Source organism: Falco naumanni, chromosome 7 (assembly GCF_017639655.2).
Source record: "Falco naumanni isolate bFalNau1 chromosome 7, bFalNau1.pat, whole genome shotgun sequence".
In the NCBI taxonomy this organism is placed as follows: Eukaryota; Metazoa; Chordata; class Aves; order Falconiformes; family Falconidae; genus Falco; species Falco naumanni.
This window is the reverse complement of record NC_054060.1, coordinates 34,378,924-34,398,357: the sequence shown is the minus strand read 5'-3', so window position 1 is coordinate 34,398,357 and position 19,434 is coordinate 34,378,924. Positions and strand designations below refer to the sequence as shown.

General features: G+C 42.5%; 1 protein-coding gene across 3 annotated transcripts; it reads right to left on the bottom strand.

Moving 5' to 3' along the window:
• Positions 1-4,435: 4,435 nt before the first annotated feature.
• Positions 4,436-18,277, bottom strand: GMFB (glia maturation factor beta). 3 transcript variants are annotated; one of them, XM_040599655.1, is made up of 7 exons: positions 18,159-18,277; positions 15,835-15,931; positions 15,241-15,290; positions 14,234-14,283; positions 13,107-13,189; positions 10,854-10,927; positions 4,436-8,321 (listed from the first exon to the last, which is right to left on the bottom strand). In XM_040599655.1, the coding sequence occupies exons 1-7, from the start codon at positions 18,159-18,161 to the stop codon at positions 8,250-8,252; spliced, it is 429 nt and encodes a 142-aa protein (XP_040455589.1). In that variant the 5' UTR covers positions 18,162-18,277; the 3' UTR covers positions 4,436-8,249. The 3 variants fall into 3 exon arrangements, with proteins under 3 accessions (XP_040455589.1, XP_040455587.1, XP_040455590.1); XM_040599653.1 differs by lacking the exon at positions 18,159-18,277 and adding an exon at positions 17,668-18,064; XM_040599656.1 differs by lacking the exon at positions 18,159-18,277 and adding an exon at positions 17,609-18,053.
• Between the last annotated feature and the right edge of the window lie 1,157 nt (positions 18,278-19,434).

The window sequence follows — 19,434 nt, the reverse complement described above, 5'->3', positions numbered from 1 at the left end:
GGCACAGGGAGCAGGGTGGTGTGGCTGGCTCACGCTCCACACCTGCCTCTCCAGACCACGTGGACGAGGTCACAGAACAAGCAGCTCCAAAATGTTAGGACTGAACTGCAGCAAGGAGAGCAACAGCAGCATTGGTGTAGGGAATAAAGAGGCAAAAGCATTCTGTAAAATGAGAACAGCTCGGCTTCACCTCTCAGACAGGGTAGCTTATGGTGGACTATACTTACAGACCTTGGAATGGGGCCATCTAAGGAAAAAAGGGCTGTTTAGTGGATGCATCTATTTTTCTATTCTTCCAGTAATACAGCTATACAATTTGTTTTGTACTTCTGAACCAAACAATTGCACATTCACAGTTGGAGGTAGGGTATAAACATTGTCTCTAGCTGATCCCTTGATCCAGTCGTTCTAGCTGAATTAATCACATTCGCAAATCATTCCAGGATTTGCTGCTGTCAGAGCAGATGGCCAGGCAGACTGCATTTGTGAGCAAGGCGGGCACATTCTCCTTCCAGTTATCCAGCTGCATTTTCCTATAGCAGATATTTAATATTAGACATTATTTTGAAAAAATGCTAAATCTCTCTTGCTCCTCATTCAGTTCAGTAAGGGCACTGACCCCTAACTTTCTGTCCTCTAAGGCCTTGGTGAAAGTGTGGGATGGCTGGTGACCCTTTCCCTTTCAACTGAATATCTTCTGCCCTATTTTCTTCTGCTGTCTTCCCATTCTCTGCAGAAAAGAGGTGACAACAACAGATGCTGTTTGGCATAGGGATTTCAAGGGTGCATTATATTAATTGATCAGCTAAGTACTGCAGAAAAGGAAAGAGAAACTGCATTCATGCTAGGAGCTGCCTGCCGTAGCACCTAACAGCAGGAACAGTTGACAGTGCGCCTTTCAGAAAGCCTTGATGGGACTTCCCCATCACAGTGGTAAATTTGCCGTGAAAGACAGTCATGCTGTTTTCCCAGTGTTCGCATCTGTTCTGCATTCAGTGTCTTTCTGGCTGGTAATTGCTCTCTTCTCCCCTCTGTCTCCCGCTGGTCAGCTAGAGCTGTCAGGGGAGCTTCAGCTGAGCTCAGTCACATTCTGTATGAGATGTCTCACTTATCACCTAAGGTGAATAAGGTTAACCAAGAGTGTTTGCAGTCCCTGAAAGAATGAAACATGAGAGAACAGTCCAGAGGAGACAATTCCCCTGTGGTGTGACAAAACGGACCACACCGATTAACTACATCTATGCAAATGTATTAAAATTATCTCCTTCACTTTATGGCTGCATTGAGAGAAAGGACACAGAGCCTAGTCTGAGCAAGGCGAGGCTGCGAAGGAAGCTGCATATACACACTGCAGCAGCCAGCCCATTACCTGCACAAGATCACACCATCTTAGTAGCACCAAAAGGAACAGCAGGTACAAAAGGAAGCCTACAAGACCTGGGAGAGGAATGGTGGCCAAGTTTAAACTGATGCAAATACAACTTTACGTGCCAGTAATGTCCTAACCACTACCAGAGAATATTCACTCTTTAGTATTTCACCATTTTCCTTCACCGTTTTTCACAAAATGAAATGTTGAATGTAAAAAACAAATAAACCCCATAAAATGAGTGTTAAAGAGAAAAATCGGGGTGTGGGATTGCTCAGCCTTATGCTCAACCTTTCAATACAGAGACCTGGCAGATACAAATACATACTAATAATTGGAGAAGTCAAAAGCTAATGCCAGGGCTTCTCATGCTTCAGAATTGTTGTGTTCATTGAAACATGGCTGAAAATGAAGCTCCCAATGCCTTGAATACAGCACAAATCAAGCCAGTCCACTGCCTTACATAGCAGCTCAGATAGAGGTTGTCAACTCCTCAAGACCGACTGCTGACCCCAAAGAGAAATTTTGAGAACTACAACTCCTTCTTGCTAAGCTGCAGGAACCTGTACACCTCCACATCTGGCAGTTCAAGACTGTTCTTTAGGAACACCAGAGCTTCCTCTCAGATGGCAGAAAAATTCTCTCTTCCCCAGCAGTTACAATTTAAGCTGCATACCCAGACCAGCTCAGCGCACAGGACTGATTCCCTGGCCTCGATACCACTCTGGAGGAGATGCGGAAGCAGCAGCCACTCCACAAACTTGGTACCATCTCCACAGCTCTTCCTTTGCCGCTAGAGAGAAGCAGTTGCCTGCCCTAAGGGAAGACCGTGCAGAGAATGACTGTTATCAAACTAGAGTCATACATGCAGAAGCAAAATCCAAGAATTCCAGCACTGAGATCTATAAATCCCTTTGAGCAGGCTTTTCCACATGAAGCTGAGCACACTTTTTTTTTTTTTTTCCCTAACCAGCCACATCTTAGGAGATTGGCAAGTCTTGTTCTATTTTCTGCTGTAACACATGAACAATCCAACCAGATCAGGCCAAAGCTTTGTTGAGTCTCCGCAGCAGCTGGTATGGCTGCAGCTACCAAGAGAGGTGCCCTTAGCCAATGCCCCCCCACAGGTGAGGTCTCCTCTGCTGCTGCAGAAGGCCCTGGGGCGCATCACCAAAACCACAGCTGACACGACTGTGCCAACTAACAAGGGCAGGGGATGGCCCATCCGCCACACACCCTCATTTTTGTTCCAAGGGGTGAAGCCCACCTTAAATCATCACCCCTGCCACAGAGGACTCTAGCAGAATAAACCCCAACCACTCTCACACCCACAGAGTGCTTCGGGTCTCTGCCCCACAGCCTCCCTGCCAGCACTCGCCCTTAAGGCTGCTCAGCAGCACCACACCGATACCTCTCCTGCTTGTGCTTGGCTTCCCCGCCCTTACCTGCACCCAGACACAACATGGCAGGACCATGGCCTGTGAGGAGCAAGTAAGGAGCCTGGGAGAGCCAGCTCGTACTCCAATCAATTCCACCATCTGTGGGGGACATAGAACAATAGGCACAGGCATGTTCACAAGACCCTTTGGCTGGAGCCTCTTTCACTGCCAGGAAACTTCTGCACATATGGGCAATGATTGCCCCAGCTCCTCCAGAACCAACTAAATTTCTCCTCTTCTCTGCAATATCCCCAAAGACCCCACCACGTCAAGGGATCTGCTTAGCAAACTCCTCCTCGCCCTGGGCAAGCCATCTATCCACACACCTGGGAGAGAAAGCACCAGCTGTGCGATACCCAGGCTACATGCATATTGCAGATGTGTACTGCTGCACAGAGGTTTTCCGTTTTGTTTCCTATTCCCTTCTCTAGCCTTGACTTTGCCCTTTTCATGTAACTATTACTAGTCAATGACCTTTCCCAAATGAAAGCATTTCACTTTATATCCCTAGATCTTCTTGCAATTCCCTTTGGTCAGCTTCCGTTTTTACTCTCTCAATGATCTAGCAGTGCCAGTAAACTATCACCTCATTTTCTAGTTAAGCATACCCAACAAACAACAGAGAATGTCACAGGACTCCACAGTTGATCTCACCCTTGATGTGAGAGCTATTTATTCCTTTCCCCCACTCTCCTTCCCTTTAATCGGCTGTTCTTGAGAGTCATTCTTCTCCCACAGCAGCTTAGGTGTTTTTTTCAGAGCTTTGGGCAACAGATTTTGTTGCAACATACTTAGGTGACCAAGATGCCATTCAAGAGCGCAGCTGCTTCAGCACATCTGGCATTTTCTCCTTCACAAGAGCTCTCTTCCCTGGGGGAGAAGGATGTTACTTCTACCATTAATGCTATTCTTCAGCATGGGCAGAAGAGTGAATACCAGCTACAAAAGCCAAATTCCTTGGTCAACAACATAAGAAAAAAAAAAAATCCCCAAAGATCAGGAAAGGAAGAAACAGTCAGCAAGAATGAGGAAAAGGAGTGCTTCAATCAAATTAATCTAATGGTCTCTTCAGCAGGAAAGAGATGAGCCAACAACTGTGAGGAAAGGGTGCAACTAAGTTCCTTTGACTTCTTTCAAGCTTTGAGGACCTTGACAACCACTCTGACACTGTTCACTTGGCACCTGCACTCTATAGTGTCATTTCACAGCTCCAGGTTATGCCGGCAACCTTGACCTTGTGGGAGAGATGTAAAATAGAAGTCTATGTGGCATTCCAGAATGAAATGGAGCCCCCGTGCTGTCTTGCAGCTTACAAGTATGCTCACTTGAGTTCTGTGATACAAGGTGCAGAGCAGCAGAGGCGGATGGCAGTTATCCTGCAGTATGCCATCAGATGCTGTCCTCCCCTCTCCCTGGCTGCCACCCTTCACAACAGATGGAAAGAGGAATTATTTTAGGTAGAAGAGCAAGCGAGGGAGTATGTTCAAGACTACGGGTTGCTGCAAGTCCAAAGCAAACTCCAGAAAGCTGAGAAAGGGAGGAACATCATACCTACTATTAATACATTTTCCTGTCAGACACCCATTCTAGATGTGCTACTTTGCAATTAAAACAGGGCAACAGAATCTCTTAATTAAACATTTTATTTAAACCAATACAAGCACCACGCTTAGCAAAAAAGATTTGGTTTAAAGTAAACATGCAATGTGAACTAGCAGAGACTAAACAGCATATGGAAGTTGTACTGGTTACCAATATTTTCATGGAATTGCCAAATTCTCAAAACTGGCCATGACCCTCTCGCACCTTTTAGCAACCGCAGCACTGGTGCCAACCAACATGTCACCGTACACAAGTCAACCCAGTCTAGATCATGTAACAAACACAAGAGTGTCACTGACCCTTCTCATGTCCCATCACACCTCCATTTCACAGTTACTAGGTGGCTGTATCAAAAACAATGTTGCATGATTATTTCTTTTTTGAACGCATGAAAGTGAAGAATTTAACTCCCTTTGCATGTGTGATTCAGATCCCTGTTACTAGTTTAACATTGTTTCTGGACTAGCTATTTTACAGTTAAAGATACAAAAATGGAATCCTGGTACAAATGCGTAAGATGCTCCTTTGGAGAAGTGAAAAGGTGTCAACACCCGCATTATTGCCTCCTTTGATAGATCAAAACAGCATTTATGATACTAGAAACACACTTAAACCATCAAATACCAGCATTTGTTTTTTTGTTAAAAATATTCAAACAATACAAATCCATTTTATGGGCTGACATGCAAACTCATGCTTTAATTCAGCTTACCATCGATTAATAGGATTAGAAGAGCTGTATCCCAGCCATCTAGTCAGTATTTAAAGCAAACCAGATTAATTGTGGCAGAAATCTCCCTTTGAGAGACTGTTAACTCCAGGCCAAGGATTTTACGGCCAACTCACTAACTCCCGAAAAATAGGAGTTCACAATGGAAGATGCTGACTCTCAGACCTTTAGCTACAAAGGCTCCCACAGGTGGCATTAGTTAATTTACATTGCCCTTTAATTTGAACGCTCTTTAGAGATCTGAAAATTCAAGACAAATGTACAATTACAGGTGGGCAACTCACTAGTAAAGCACAGTGAGAACATACTGGCCTTCTGAACACAGACACATCTGCCTCCCACTGATGTTATGGGGGCAGCAGTACAGAAAATACAATGCTAAAGATAACTTGGGAAAAATATGTTAGAAAACAAGTATTACTTGTGCAGGAAAGATTTTGACATAATTAACGTCTTTGTTTAATCAAGTATTAGCACTACCTGTATCTCAAGGGCCTAGGACAGTAACCAGCAGACAGCTGCATCAAAACACTGCATTAAAAACAAGGAAACCACAAATAAGCCTAGAACAGCAAACATCCTCTGCACACTCATTCTCCAAGTGCCTGCAGCTGCTTCCTCGCTTCCACAGCTCAGAGAAGGGAAGGAGGTACAGCCACCAAGCAAGGCTGTTTGAAGAATAATACTGGTGGGCTGAGCAGCATCAACATCACCCTTCCCATGAAAGTGGACTTTAACACTCTCATCAGGATTTGTATGCTTTCTACAAGACTCGCAGGGCAGTGCCAGAGGCAGAAAGTCCTTAAGCAGAGGCAACAACAGCATCCAAAGCTAAAGAACTCAGACTGAAGATAGAGCCATAAATAGCAATACTTTCTTGGCAGAAGGTGGAGTGATCCAGAGATGAAGAATCAAATTCAATCATTTGCCTGCAGCAGCTCCAGCTCCTCCCCTCGCCTCCTGAGAGACAGGCGCCTTTTACAGTTATTTTTGTAAAGACCTGTGCAGCAGCGGTTGGATGCTGGCAGCCCACCAGTGTACAAAGTACAATGACAAAGATTGTTAATTCAGTTTTCCCCACTGCAAGTCAAGCTGAACATTACAAGTGACAGCTTTCCTCTCACCCACACTGTACTTTGACATGGCTTACCTTTAGCACAATGCCAACAAAACTAGATCCTTGCTGTTTCAAGACTGGGACTTAGAATGACACTATTCTTTAAGCCAAAGTCTTATTTATACAATGTTTGTCACAAAATACATTGTTTTTATTTATCTGTAGTACAGAAAGATCAAGCAACAGTTTCATAATCAACATTTTTTTTGTCCAGGGAAGTGAAACTGTGTTTCCAGTCACTGCACTAACACAGACATTTAATTACAAGCATTTCTTTCCCACGCTGAAAGATCAATTTAAGTGGATCATTCTAACACGTATTTTGAAAAGCTCCCCTCAAGTCAGATTTGTATACAAATAAATGAGTAGTAACATCAAACTCAGAAGAGATTTACCAACACTGAGGACCTTTGCAAATTAATTCCTTGTGATCTTAGAGGAAGTAAGTGTTTTAGCACTATCACAACATATGTTTACTACCAAAAAATAAACCTTCTTTCAGCAAAGGTTTCACAGCATGAAATACTGGCCTCTAAATTTAACACTGCATTCCTTCTCACCAAACAGATTTGTTAGGGCAGCTGTATTTTAAAGTACGTTATCAACAGGAAGCTGCTCTTATGCAGATACTTATTCAGTAGCACAACAAACATGAGCAAGACAGTGAGATACTGTCACATGAGTACTCCTTTTGCCACTGCATGGGCTGAACATGTCCCATATCAGACAACTACTCTATTCAATATAAAACAGACCTGTAAAAAGACTGGTCATTTATAAAAGTTAAATACTATTTTCACATTAGAATATTTGCTGTTTCAAAGAGATGAACCGTAACTAAATGAAAATCAAGTTATCACTTATGCAAAAGCTTTATCTGGAATGTAATTTTGACCAACAAGCAGTTAAGAAAGTTAAGAGACTGTAAAGTACTCAAAAGCTATGTGTGGCCAACTTTTATAACAAAAAGTGATACAAATCATTCATTATCATGAAAAGCTTTAACCTCCTGACTCCTACAAATGGAGTAGATGACAGGAATTTCAAAGAAAATGAGGTTAGCTTTTTTTTTTTTTTAAATCAGATGTCAACTGCAACACCAGGCACTAGGAAAAAATGTTACTTCGATTCTTTAAAGTTTTTACCAAATTTGTACTAAGTGGCAGTGTAAAATTCTCAAGTCATTTTAAAGCTAACAAATTAAAGGCACACAGTATTAGCAGGTGTTCATATCATAGGAAATGAGCAAAGAGGTAAACTCTGTAACAGTGTAATAAGTTATATATGCAAGACACCTGGTATGAGAGTAACCAGAGTTGTAATTCAGCCCTTAGTTATCATCTAGTTCCTGTAAGACTGTATCAGCATGAGAACTGGACAGTCAAAGCTTTGCCCTGAAATTTAGAAAGATTTGACTCAGTCAAGTGAGGAATTACTGGAATGACAAAAATTAGTTCCAAGCATTTGAGAAAGCTCACGTGGACTCAATGGAAAGATAAATGGATGGATTTGCTATACAAGGATTTTGTCTTTCTAATACTAAATGCTTGCAGGGAGTAATTTTCAAAATTGAAAAGTCATTAAGTCAAAAAGTCTGTAAAGTAAGTAACAGTACACAATTTCTGCACATAAATGGCTAGTATATGTCATAAGGATGCATTTGTAGCTCAGAAAAAGTTAGCGTCAGCTTCCAAATTATGTTTGTAGATACAAATCCAGAACTGAACTATTTTAGTTATAGAAATATTAGTCGCAAGAGTGCAAAAGGAGTCCCTGCAGAGGAGTATTCCCTTTTAACAGGTACAAATAAGGAAACACCTGCAAAGATTTGTTACTTCAAGGAGACAGACCTGCTATTCTTTGCACAAACTTTGCACAAGAGATATACTGCAGGAGACAGATGTAAATACAGTGCATTTTTTAGATGTAAGTATTCATGTCTGGTTCCAGTATTATCAGGATGGTACATAAATACTTATTACAGAGGTTTTCTTAATGGAAGAAGCCCAGTTTCTCACGCAGCCATTCTTCAGTTAGGTCTTCTGTATTTCTTATTTCAAATACCTAAACAAAATTGCATTGTGTAAATTCTTGAGGTGATGGTACATGAAAGGGGTAAGCATACAAGGCAACCAGTACCTTTTCCACACAAGTAGTTTGAGCTGTAATAAACCAGTAACCAACCTAGAGGTTCCATGTGCTTTCTTGAAAGGATCAATTAATCTTCTCAAATAACATCAGTACAAAATATGCAACACTAAATGGCAAGGAATATTACTAACTTGAACAAGAATCCCATAATTCGTATTGCTAGAGTATGTGAGAACAGCACATGTACAATACTTTAAAGTTACTCTGAAATGGCACCATTTCATATGTATTACCTCAGCAAGAAGATTGTCTGTTTTAAGACTACAAATGAATTTAACCTCTGGACTGGATTTAGCCCAAAGTTCAGGAATTTTGCTCAGCCCAAGAGGGTTCTCCTTTTTGAACTGTTGAATTTCTTACTTGAACTGAAAGAAACCCTTAGTATCCAGTAACATTGTTTTCCCTGAAGAAACAAGCCTGGGATACCTCAAAATAGGAAACTTGGAAAAAAAACCAAACAAGACCAAAGACAAACAACCAAACCCCAAAAACCATTAACTCAAAGCTTTGCTGAAGCCTTAAAACAAATCTCTAACACAGCCTTGAAGCAGAAAAGACCAAAGACATGAATATACTCTTTACGTTCCATACAGGCAAGTAACTTCAATACCCTTGAAGAAAGGCTAAGTTAATTCTGTATTGCTAACTGGAGCCTTTCAGATGCCCACAAATCTTTTCAGAAGAGTCAAGTAAGTAAATTTTGCAAATCCACAGGCCTTCAAAAGTGGTGCTCTAAGTAATGAAAACAAGAAAACTATTTTAAATTGAGACTGTTGTTACTACTCTGACAACACAGAAAAAGGCTATGTCAGCACTTTATCAGTTATCTGCCCCTCTAATGGTATCGAGTACATAGCTGCAAAAAGCATGCTCAGGCCATTAGAATGGATGGGATTTTGTAAGACTCACAAAACAAGCTTCTCAGTTAACCTGCTGTTTGGAATGAGCTTCCTAGTTAGTCCTGTTCTCAGCCATTTCACCATTTTAATCTTCAGGAAGCAATTCAAGTTCTGTATCTTTTCTTCCTTATTACCCATTTCCGCTGCAGTAGACTTTGGACACTGTTTCTTGTATTCAGTGATCCACTACTATCAAATAATATTGAGGATTTTTTTTGTTTTTGAAGTAAAAGATAGGGGGGATATCCCAAAATTCAGTGTTATAAGAAAAGATCAGCTTAACAGAAGGCAAGTTAATATGCAAGTCACTGAAAAAAATAACAGGACTCAGTTCAGTCACATGCAGAAAGCACACCAGGAGGAAGTCACAGCATGAGCTAAAATGAAACATAGCTCAGCAAGCGGCAAGAACAAAGCACAACTGAAGAGCAAGTAAGCAGGAGACAGGCTATCATCTCCAGCTTCAGAAGGAAGATGATCATGGTCCTCTATATCTGCTCCTAGGCTTTCATTCAAAAGCCTTTCAGACCGAATTTCTCCCACTTGACAGGTGATAGTATCTCCAACAGAGCTAGTCCTCAGGCTTTCACCTTCTCGCTCACTGAAAACTGCCTTCCTCCTCATGGAATTCTTCCTGTCTATCAAAGATGCTAGAGTTCTCAGGTCTCTAAGACGCACTTTCAACTGAACTGAAAAAAAATATATTTCTTGGGGCTGTACTGATTGATTCCATCATTTTATCTCCTGTTTCCCTCCCATTTACCCGTCAACTCGATGTCCAATCTAAAACAGAGAGGGCCTTTTTCACAAAGTACAGCTAGAACAAGTAGAAATTCACAGTTCTTTTATGGGCCCAATGTACATTTTTAATGTGATGTCAAAGGACTAAGGATAAGGAATAACAAAAGTGAACAGTGCTTTTGGGGAATGATGAAGTCATTTCACATTGTATGAAAAACCTGAAGTGGCCACTGACTAACTTTACTGGTTTAAACTAAAGTTTTAAGAAGTCTAGGTGTCAATTAAGTAGAGATTTCAAAGGTCTCCAAAATGACAATTAGGTGGCTTTTTATTTTTTAAATATATATACACCTAGGCCTAGTGAATGCAGTGATTTCTTTTGGTCTTAGTACTGGGAGAAGCAAACACAGGGAGATTTGGAATTGTTCAGCACTTGGCACATACGTTACTTATCCTGAAGGCTATGTTCTGCAAGTGTACAGCCCCATGCACTGTGCAGCTACACCAGTCTGCACCACACCATGCTGAGACTTCAGTCTATTCTTCCCATCAATAAATTCATTCCCCAAAATAAAGACAGCCATCCTATCAATGGATATTTTAGTTTTAGAGAACACAGTTCCTCCTGTACCCTAAAACTCCAGCAATCCCCACGCCTCTCTCCAGTCTTCCTACAACAGAATCTGTGCACTGTAATTACAAAGTCTCATAACATCCTTCTTGTGACAGGTTCAAGCAAGACACAAAACAGCTTCTGCAACCTGCATTTAAGGGGGAGACAGTTATTTCAACTAGTCAATTATACCTTAGTGAGCTCAGCTGTCTGTACAAGCTTATTCTTGCTTCCAGCATACATCATCTGCTGTTCAGGCTTACATCCTGTAGTTGTTTGGGAAAAAAAAAAGGGGGTGTTAAGTTATTTTGACTGCAACACTTCAAAAATATTTTTTTTTTTTTTTAAAAAAAGAATCCAAACAAAGCTGAAGTCCACATTCAGAAAAGTGACTACTTCTTTATATACATTATCATCCTTGCTCTTACTTTCATATCTAGTACTTGAAAAGCACTTCCAGAAGTAATAAGTGTACAGGTTGAAGTGGTGGTCTCAACATGCACCTCCATTTCTGCTTAGACCTAACATCAAATATTGCAGCAGTCAAACTTGAATCACAACAGCCCACTAATCAGCACCTCCTGCCACTACAGTAGCTAATTACACGGCATTCTTTGCTCTTGCTGTTTCTAGAAGATGTCCATGCTTTTGCTAGTTACACTTACGCAGATCTTTATACCATGTGCCTTTGAGCTGGAGTCAAACTGAGAACAAACCAAGTCAGTTTGAATTTGTTGTTCCTTCTCCTAATCTCTCCCCAGGTGAATTGGCAGCTCAAAATGACTCCCTACTCCCACAGAGCAACTTCAGTCACAGTTGAAGTTAACTGCTGTTTAGAGTCCCAACTAATGGCTCATTGTTTCCAACTCCAGTATCAGTCTAACCACCAACTTACGTTTGAAGAACATTTTTTGAAACAGAAAACATCAAGGAAAAAAAAGGCTTTTTTTTAGAAGTTGCTTGCTTACAAGTTTCTAGATACAAGTGTACTTTTAAATCTTGCCACCCATAAAGAACATTGTCTAAGCTCTCTTTTCCTATGAAGTACTGCAAGTCTGCCCGTTTTGTTATTTCAAGGTCTCCCAGGATGTTTTTTACTGCTGTTCGAACTCACAAAATAGCTATCCTTCAGAAGAGAAGTTAACACCTGTAACATTTCTCAGGTAACTACAGAAGAATATGCTCACTAGTTGCTGAACTCTTTTACCTACCTAGTTATTTTAGTTCCAAATAATGAAGTGTAAAACAATGCAATCAGTTTATCTTCTTCTAGAGTATAACAAGGATAATCCAGTAACACTATCAAGCTACCCTATTACAATTCAGAACAGATTGTAACCACAGAGCAATTCAGCTCTTCAAGTCCAAATCAGGTCACAGATTATTTGGGTTCTATAAAAATTACACAGCTCTCCATGCAGGTATGTCTATATCAAGTGTTGCTGTGACACAAGCAGGGGAAGTCACTGCTCTGTATAAACCTGGGATGATCTAAGATCAGTGTCTTTCTCCCTGAGCACAGTGCATTCAGCCAGCACTTTCACCTGCCCAGATCTGGGTTATGGAGTCCTCTCTCCCTCCTTTTCACCCGTAATTGTGACAGCCCTTTAGACCTTCACATGAAAGCACTGTTTGGAGGCATCCTCTGTTGTTGCCCATTGCACAGAGCCCCCCTGGAAAACACTCCTCTTGAATCCTATCCTCACCCTTTTAGAGCCCTGTTCCTGTCACAGGTAGACATGGGTTCCCATGCCCTTCTGAGGAGAGGGATTTCCTCCCAACCAGTCCCTAATATCTGAAAAGCAAGACTGACAGAGATGAACAGAAACCCTCAGGAACAGAGGTGGTATTACCCAGCCCTCTCCCCATTCATCTCCTGAGCCTTGTCTGATTTCCCAAGATCTGAGAGAGTGACAAGAAACACATTAGGTTAAACCTACATGAACAGATGCAGAGCGCTCCTGGCTCCTTTCCTTTAGAGGAGCATGTTGCTGAGCACACCACTAGAACACAGTGGGCAGGCACATTTAGAAGGATGCAGCTTTTGGCCACCTAAGCAGGAAACCAACACTTCTGTTCAGCCATCAGAAATAGGAAAGAAAAAATCTCTTCTATCATACATCTTAAGTGCCCTAAATGTGAACCCCAAAGGCAGCAAAGACCTTCAGCAACCTCCAGGTAGACCTGGGCAGAGGAAGTGTTCACACCTGTCATGAGCTGATGGTGAGGATGAAGCTAATATACTAGCGATTCCCTGCTGCCAAAGAAGGTCTCCAGATAATGGCACAGCTTTACAGTGCCTTGCTTCCGGCAATGGCATAAGCAAACCTAGCCTTAAGCATCTGAACCACAACTCAAGCATTAAGCACTCATTTTATCTTCCATAGCAAATAATATTCCCATATTTACAACACATAATAGCTACTGTTCACAATGTTCACTCACCAACTGGACTGGAGAAGATAAAGCACAAGGGATAAGAAACTCTTCCATCATCATGCTGATACTTGTAACTATACACAATAAATGTTTTTTCTGAGGTTAAAGAAACTAAGAAATAAATTTTATTAGGATCCAAGCCTCAGTTATCAGAGCCTGATGCAGGTATAAATAAGTCTTGCATTCTAAAAGATGCTTTAAATTTGGTAAGTAGTCTCACTGTTTTCCTGTTTTCACTTCCATATTTGACTTTTAGAACTGATCCCACCTGCCCTTACCAAAGTCTACCATAGCTGGGCATAAGGGCTGCCTTGGTATTACTGTTTTGCATCAGAGCTAAAAATTATCCTTTCATCACTAATACTCCTCTCCTAGCTTTGTAAAAAGACTTCCCACATCCACCAACATGTTTCTGGCTTGATGAAAGCCAAATTCCTTCTTTGCAGACTAAGCACTTTATTGTTTCAGGTATTTTTGCTCAATTTGAACTCAAGTTTTCACTAGGACTCCTGCTTTATAGCCTACTACTACACTACAGTCATGAAAGGAAAGATTCAGAATGACACATGGGATAGCACCAGCCAGCTTTTAAGGCTAATGGTGGCAGGTATTTTCTTTGCTTATAACATAAGTACACTTCTTATTTCACCTAGCTTAAGAATAATTTATTTGTCCCTCTTCTTTTCCCTTTTTAAAATACAGAGATTCTTCCCTAGACCACATGCCTACAGCACTCCCAGAATCAGTAACTGCAGCAACATAGCAAGGGCCACATCCTAAGAAAGCACCAAAACAGATTCCAAGTTACACAGGCAGTTTTCTATATTCAAAAATAGCCACATACAAAACTGGCACTTTTTTACTCATTTCTTTACATTAACAGCAGCGTGGCTTTGCTTTACTTCCCCAAACATTATATAGTAAAAAAGAAAATAAGATCTTGGGAAAGACTTAAATGGTCATTGTTTCAACAATGGGACAACTGTTCAGTGCATCATAGAACTGATCCCTTGGTTATCTCACAAAGTATCAGTAAAGTCACACTACAGGCAGGTATTGGCCTAAAAAGGTGAAGTCCAACTTTGTACAGTTTGCAGGAGTAAGACCAAATCCCAGCAGCGCAAGAAGGATATCGAGGTTGTCTCTCAGGCAGCTCATCTTTTAGCTCATCGGGAGAAATACCCTGGTAACATTAAACACAAGCAACATTTGAACAAGTGATCTTGCTGGTGTACTACAAAGGCTAAAGCAGAATAATGGAAGAGTAAAACATCTGTAAGTTAGATGTACATCTACAGCTGAACTGGTAATGATCTCTCACTTAAATTACTAGAGCAGTTCAGGAAAATTCATGTGCTAACAGATTCCTATGACTAAACGTAGAATTAATGTTAGTATGAATAATCATCCCTATTTTAGGCATAATGAGTTTAGGAAACATTTTTGGCTCCAGTTGGATATGCTGGCAGCTACCATGCTTATCTAACTAGTGCTAAACAGAAGTAAGCAAGCACACAGCAAAAAGTAGCTGTTAAAATCAGCTACATAAATGGTGCTTTTGAAAAATTCAGTCCTTCCTCCTTGAGCAAGAAAAAAAAAGAACCCTCGTTCTATTTAAATGTTACATTAATTTCTACATTCTGGGGAATAAGAGCTATGGTTAATGCTCAAATCCCTGGGAAGGATTTAATTTTGCCCTATGTACCATTAAGAAAGAAACACTACACACTGGGCTGACCTTATTCTGCCACCTATCAAATTTAGAGTCTGCAGAGGATTAGCAATCCTAGCTTCTAATTGATGGTAGACCAGCTCAGAGTCAAATATGCAGATCTACGTGGAAACACAGCAGAAATCTTTTCAAAAAGCCAGCAGGTGCCAAAGGTACTTTTTACACAGTTTTATGGCAACAGCTTCAAAATAACCTTTTTGTGCAATTAATTAGTCAACTCAATTGCTTCTGCATAGTTCCACTATTAATAGTGCTGTGCTTTACATGCAGAGTGACCATGCATTTAAATAAGCTCATGACCCAAATTAGATTAAGAGTTTGATAACAATTTGAAACTAAGGCAGTACCTTAGAGACAACAATACATTGCAGGCTGAAGATATTCTTATTTACAATTCATTTAACAAACCTCATGCTCCTCATCCAGTACCACCAACTGCTTATCCTTGTCGATTTTCACTACAAATCAAAATGAAACATAGATCAATGTTTTCTCAATCAATTTATATAACATACACATTAAGCTTTTTAACATTCCCCCACAAGTATATTCCTTGTGCTTCCATTTTGCTTCTTCGGTGTGCCCCAGGACTTCACAAAAATCATGGAAGTCAAGAGAAGCATACAATATAAGCGTTGTTCATTGTGATACACTCCTAAATTTTAAAGACTGAAATGTCAAACTCCCCTGCTTAAAGGCTACAAAATTTATGAACTCAAAATGACTGTGCCTTGACATTTTCTACTATCATTTCACAAAGTGGTAGACTGAGCTGCAATCAAGCGTAAATACTCAACTAAGAGCAAATGCTGTCTTACATCAGAAGAACACACTGCTTTACAGTTAAAATTACAGACAGAATTAGAAACACTGAAGTTCATGTGAGAAACAGCCTCTTGGCTCCCATTTACCCGTTACATCAGCAATATTACATGGGAAGGAAAAGAGAAGACAGGATTTTCTGCAAGACCTTGCATTTTGTCAGATGTGTTTTTAACTTACTTATAATGGCAGCGTTGTTGGTTTCTTTACGAAACCGGAATTTTCTTAGTTTCTCCACCAGGTCTTCAGCAACATCACAAACCACCAGAGATTCACTCTACAAAAAGGAAATGGCAGAGGGGAGGGAAAGATAAATCTTTCTAGTAAACCAGAAAAAACTCCGCATGTCACACATACGTGCACATAAACCCTACCAAAGTGGAACTGCATGCAGCATGTCCAAAGTTTCAGAACTTACACGTATACCAGAAAAACCATCGATGAAAGCAGTTTCTGAAAATAACAGAACTCTTATCTGTTTTAATATCTCTCCTCAATACCACACAATTAGCTAGAAATATTAGCTATTCCTGAACTGGGATTATCCTCACATCTCTTACAAGTAAACAAATTTTACAGATCATTTGCCAAGACAAGTCCTGAAATAAGGAAGCCCCTCAGAGTGGCAGGAAATGGGTTAAAGTAATTTAAGTATTTAAAGTAACAGAAGCTACTCTTAGTATCTCAGAAGAACACAGACACTAATCAAGGATCACTTATTTTTACCCACCAAAACATTAACTGAACTTTGGAGATTTACATACACAGAAAGCATTTAAGGCATTTTTATCAAAAAGCATGCATACTTTCCCCACGTGCTTCTCTGTTACTAACTCCAATCTTTTTTAGAAGTGTCCAGATAGCATATTAGTCATCACACTTAAGATGGAGAAGGAAATGATTATTTCACAAGCAACCATGCAGGTTATCTTCCATTACACATGCAACTTTTAAACTCTACCAAGCCAACCACTGCCATTTCCTGAGCAGCATCTTATACACACAACCTCTACTGCCACAGTGAAGAGGCACATGCCAGTTAGATGAAGAAAAGATATTTAACATCTCCAGTTTGTTCATATTACTGTATTTATAAATTCTTAAGGCATCAAGGCTTTTGTGCCAAAACAACTGTATTTTAAGATTTGTTTAAAAAAATTGCTCAAATTAAAAAGAAAAAAGTTGTAAGATTACCTATCACAAGCTCTACTAAAGAGGTGTTTCATCAAAACAAATCACTACTTACAAATGAGAAGAAAGTTACTACTTAAACTCTAAGTTCTGTCTCCTCATGTTCAACATTGGTTTGTTTGTGAGATTTTCCTCAAAAAAGCAGAGGTGTCTCTCCTTCTCCACTTACAAAATCACCTTGCAAATATCCTATGCTTGCTGTTACGCCTAAAGAGACTTCCACCTTGACCATATTCTGGCACAAAGTCTTGTGCCTCTACTTCCTTTTAACAGCTGGGGAGGAAATCAGGCTCTGCTGCGATAGGACAGGTCAGGCACTGTGTGCACAGCCTTCGTTATTTTGCTTGTTTCCCTGAAACTTTAAAGACTGTTCTTGGCTCCCTCTGAACCACAAACCTCATTAATACCCACTCTTACCATTTCAGGTCTCTATAAAAAACAACAACAAAGTTCAGGGCTGCATTTCAAGGCTGAAGTTACATTCTTTTACCAAATGCTCTTTTCTGAAGGGAGCATTTCTCCTAGTCCTCTGGGCTCAGCCATTTCCTAACATCTTCCAGCAGACACTGCAGGGTAAGCAGTGCTTGTTTCACACCTGTGCAGCCACACAAACATAAATCCCTAAGAGAAGTTGAAGGCTGTGCCGGCAAAACACATCAGATTCAGATCAGCTATCGGGGATAAGCTGGCTCACCAGTGCTTGGTTTAGTAAAGACCAAAGAAAGTCAAAGAGACAGGAGGACTGCACAGACAGCGGGCACACCTGCCAAGCAGCGCGGTAGGGGGGTGTTGCGGTTGGTTAACCTCAGCCACCATTCATACCAGCATTACGCTTCACGATTTTCAGAACACGATTTAGCCGTCTGCCGAACAGCCGCTGGCAAGGCAGGTCACGACTTCCTTTTTAAACAGCTGTTTCTTCACTCTCCCCCCGCAGGCTGCCAGCGCCCAGCAGAAAAACAACCGAGAAGGTCCTTTTGCCGGCGGGGCAGCAGGTGACACGGCACGGCCCGGGGTGTCGGGCGGGGCTCGGCAGAGCCGGAGAAGCCTCTCACGGCGGCGCCTCGCCGGGCAGCACCCCCAGACCGCCGGCTCGCCCTGAGGGGCCGCCTGCCCCCGCTGCTCCGAAGGCACCTGCTCTCCCCTCAGAGCCTTCTCCCCTCAGAGCCTCCTCCCCGGCCCGCCAAGCCCGGCCCGCGGGGACACCAGCCTCACGCCGCCCCTCCCGCCTCAGCGAGGGGAACCCCCGCGGCTGGGCTCCCCGCGGCCCGGCCCGGCCCAACCCCCCCGCAGGCGGTACGGGCTTCTCTCACCATCCTTGCGCGCGCGCAACCGCCTAACCGCCGCCGCTCGCGCGCCAACAACGAAAGCCGCCGCCCGCCGCCTCCTCGCTGGGCTGCGCACCCCGCTGCGCGTGCGCGGCGAAGACCCCTCGTCTCCCCCTCCCCGCCGGCCAATCAGCGCCGCCGTCCCAGCCGGGCGGGCGGTGTCACCCGCCTACGGGTAGCGGGAAGGTTCAAGAGCGGCGGGGAGCGCCCCACGTGCCGCAAAGGGCGGGAAGGCGGGAAGGGGCGCCGGCGCCCGCAGTGGTACCACGTGACAGCCCAGCCTCGCACCCCGCAGTTCCCCGCCCCGCTACCGCGGCGCCGAGGCTCCGCCCCTCCCCGCGGGAGTCATGGCAACGTGACGGGGCCGTGTGCAACCGGTGGGGTGTAGCCGCGGGGGGCCTGTCGAGGCGGGAGGAGCAGGCTCGGAAGGTGCGGGGCTCGGTCCCTTGGCGGTTAATGCGGCCGTCGGGGTGGCGAGGGAGGGCCGGGCCTGAGCGTTTAAACCCTGATCCGTGGAGGGGCGTCCTCCTGCCGAGGCCAGGCTGGCATGTCAGCCCCTGGGCAGCGCCAGGCAGCCACTGTTAGAAAAGGCCCTTAGGGCCTGTTAGCAACTTCACATCCTTTACTAAAACACCTGAGGGTATACACAGTAAAATGGCTGTCAAAAAAGCCACAGCTGGAGTGTCTGACTCGGTAAACATTAGGAGATTCAAATATGAGGCACAAATTGGAAGTTCTGCTGCTCATGGTCCTTCTTGTTTGGATAAGTTGAGCATAATTCTGGAAGTAAACTAGGATTTGGAGCTCACAAATATGAGAAGGGAGTGCAAGGCAGGCACTTCTGTTCAGTAACAGGCTGCTGGTGGAGGGCTGTCTCAGTGCTGGGCCAAATATCTGACCTTCTTCATGCTGCTGGGAATTTAAGCTGCTATAACAAAGAATGCCTTCTTCACACTCCTGTAGCGGGAGTTAATTAAGAATGCTATTCGTTTTTTTGCTCAAAGAGAATGAAAGTATAGATTAAGACTTTGCATCTCAGGTACGACCTCATGCAAGCTATATTAATGACTTAAATATGGGATCTATTTATGCAGTTTTTCAATGAGCACTTCAGTAAACCACATGGAAGTGCAGGATTGTCAAGCAGCTGTTGAAGCGTCACTTGATCTCTGTACACTCTTAAGTACAGCTATTTCCTTTGTGGTATCGTGTAGGTGGGTTGCTTATTCATTTCAGTATGCAAAACATATTTCTGTAGCAC

Bases quoted from the DNA above. Each gene is read 5' to 3' on its own strand.
- GMFB (XM_040599653.1), bottom strand. The intron at 15,291-15,834 runs GTAAGTTAAAAA...TTTGATTTGTAG, and splicing joins CAACAACGCTGCCATTATAA to TGAAAATCGACAAGGATAAG. The intron at 14,284-15,240 runs GTTTGTTAAATG...TAATGTTACCAG, and splicing joins TACTGGATGAGGAGCATGAG to GGTATTTCTCCCGATGAGCT.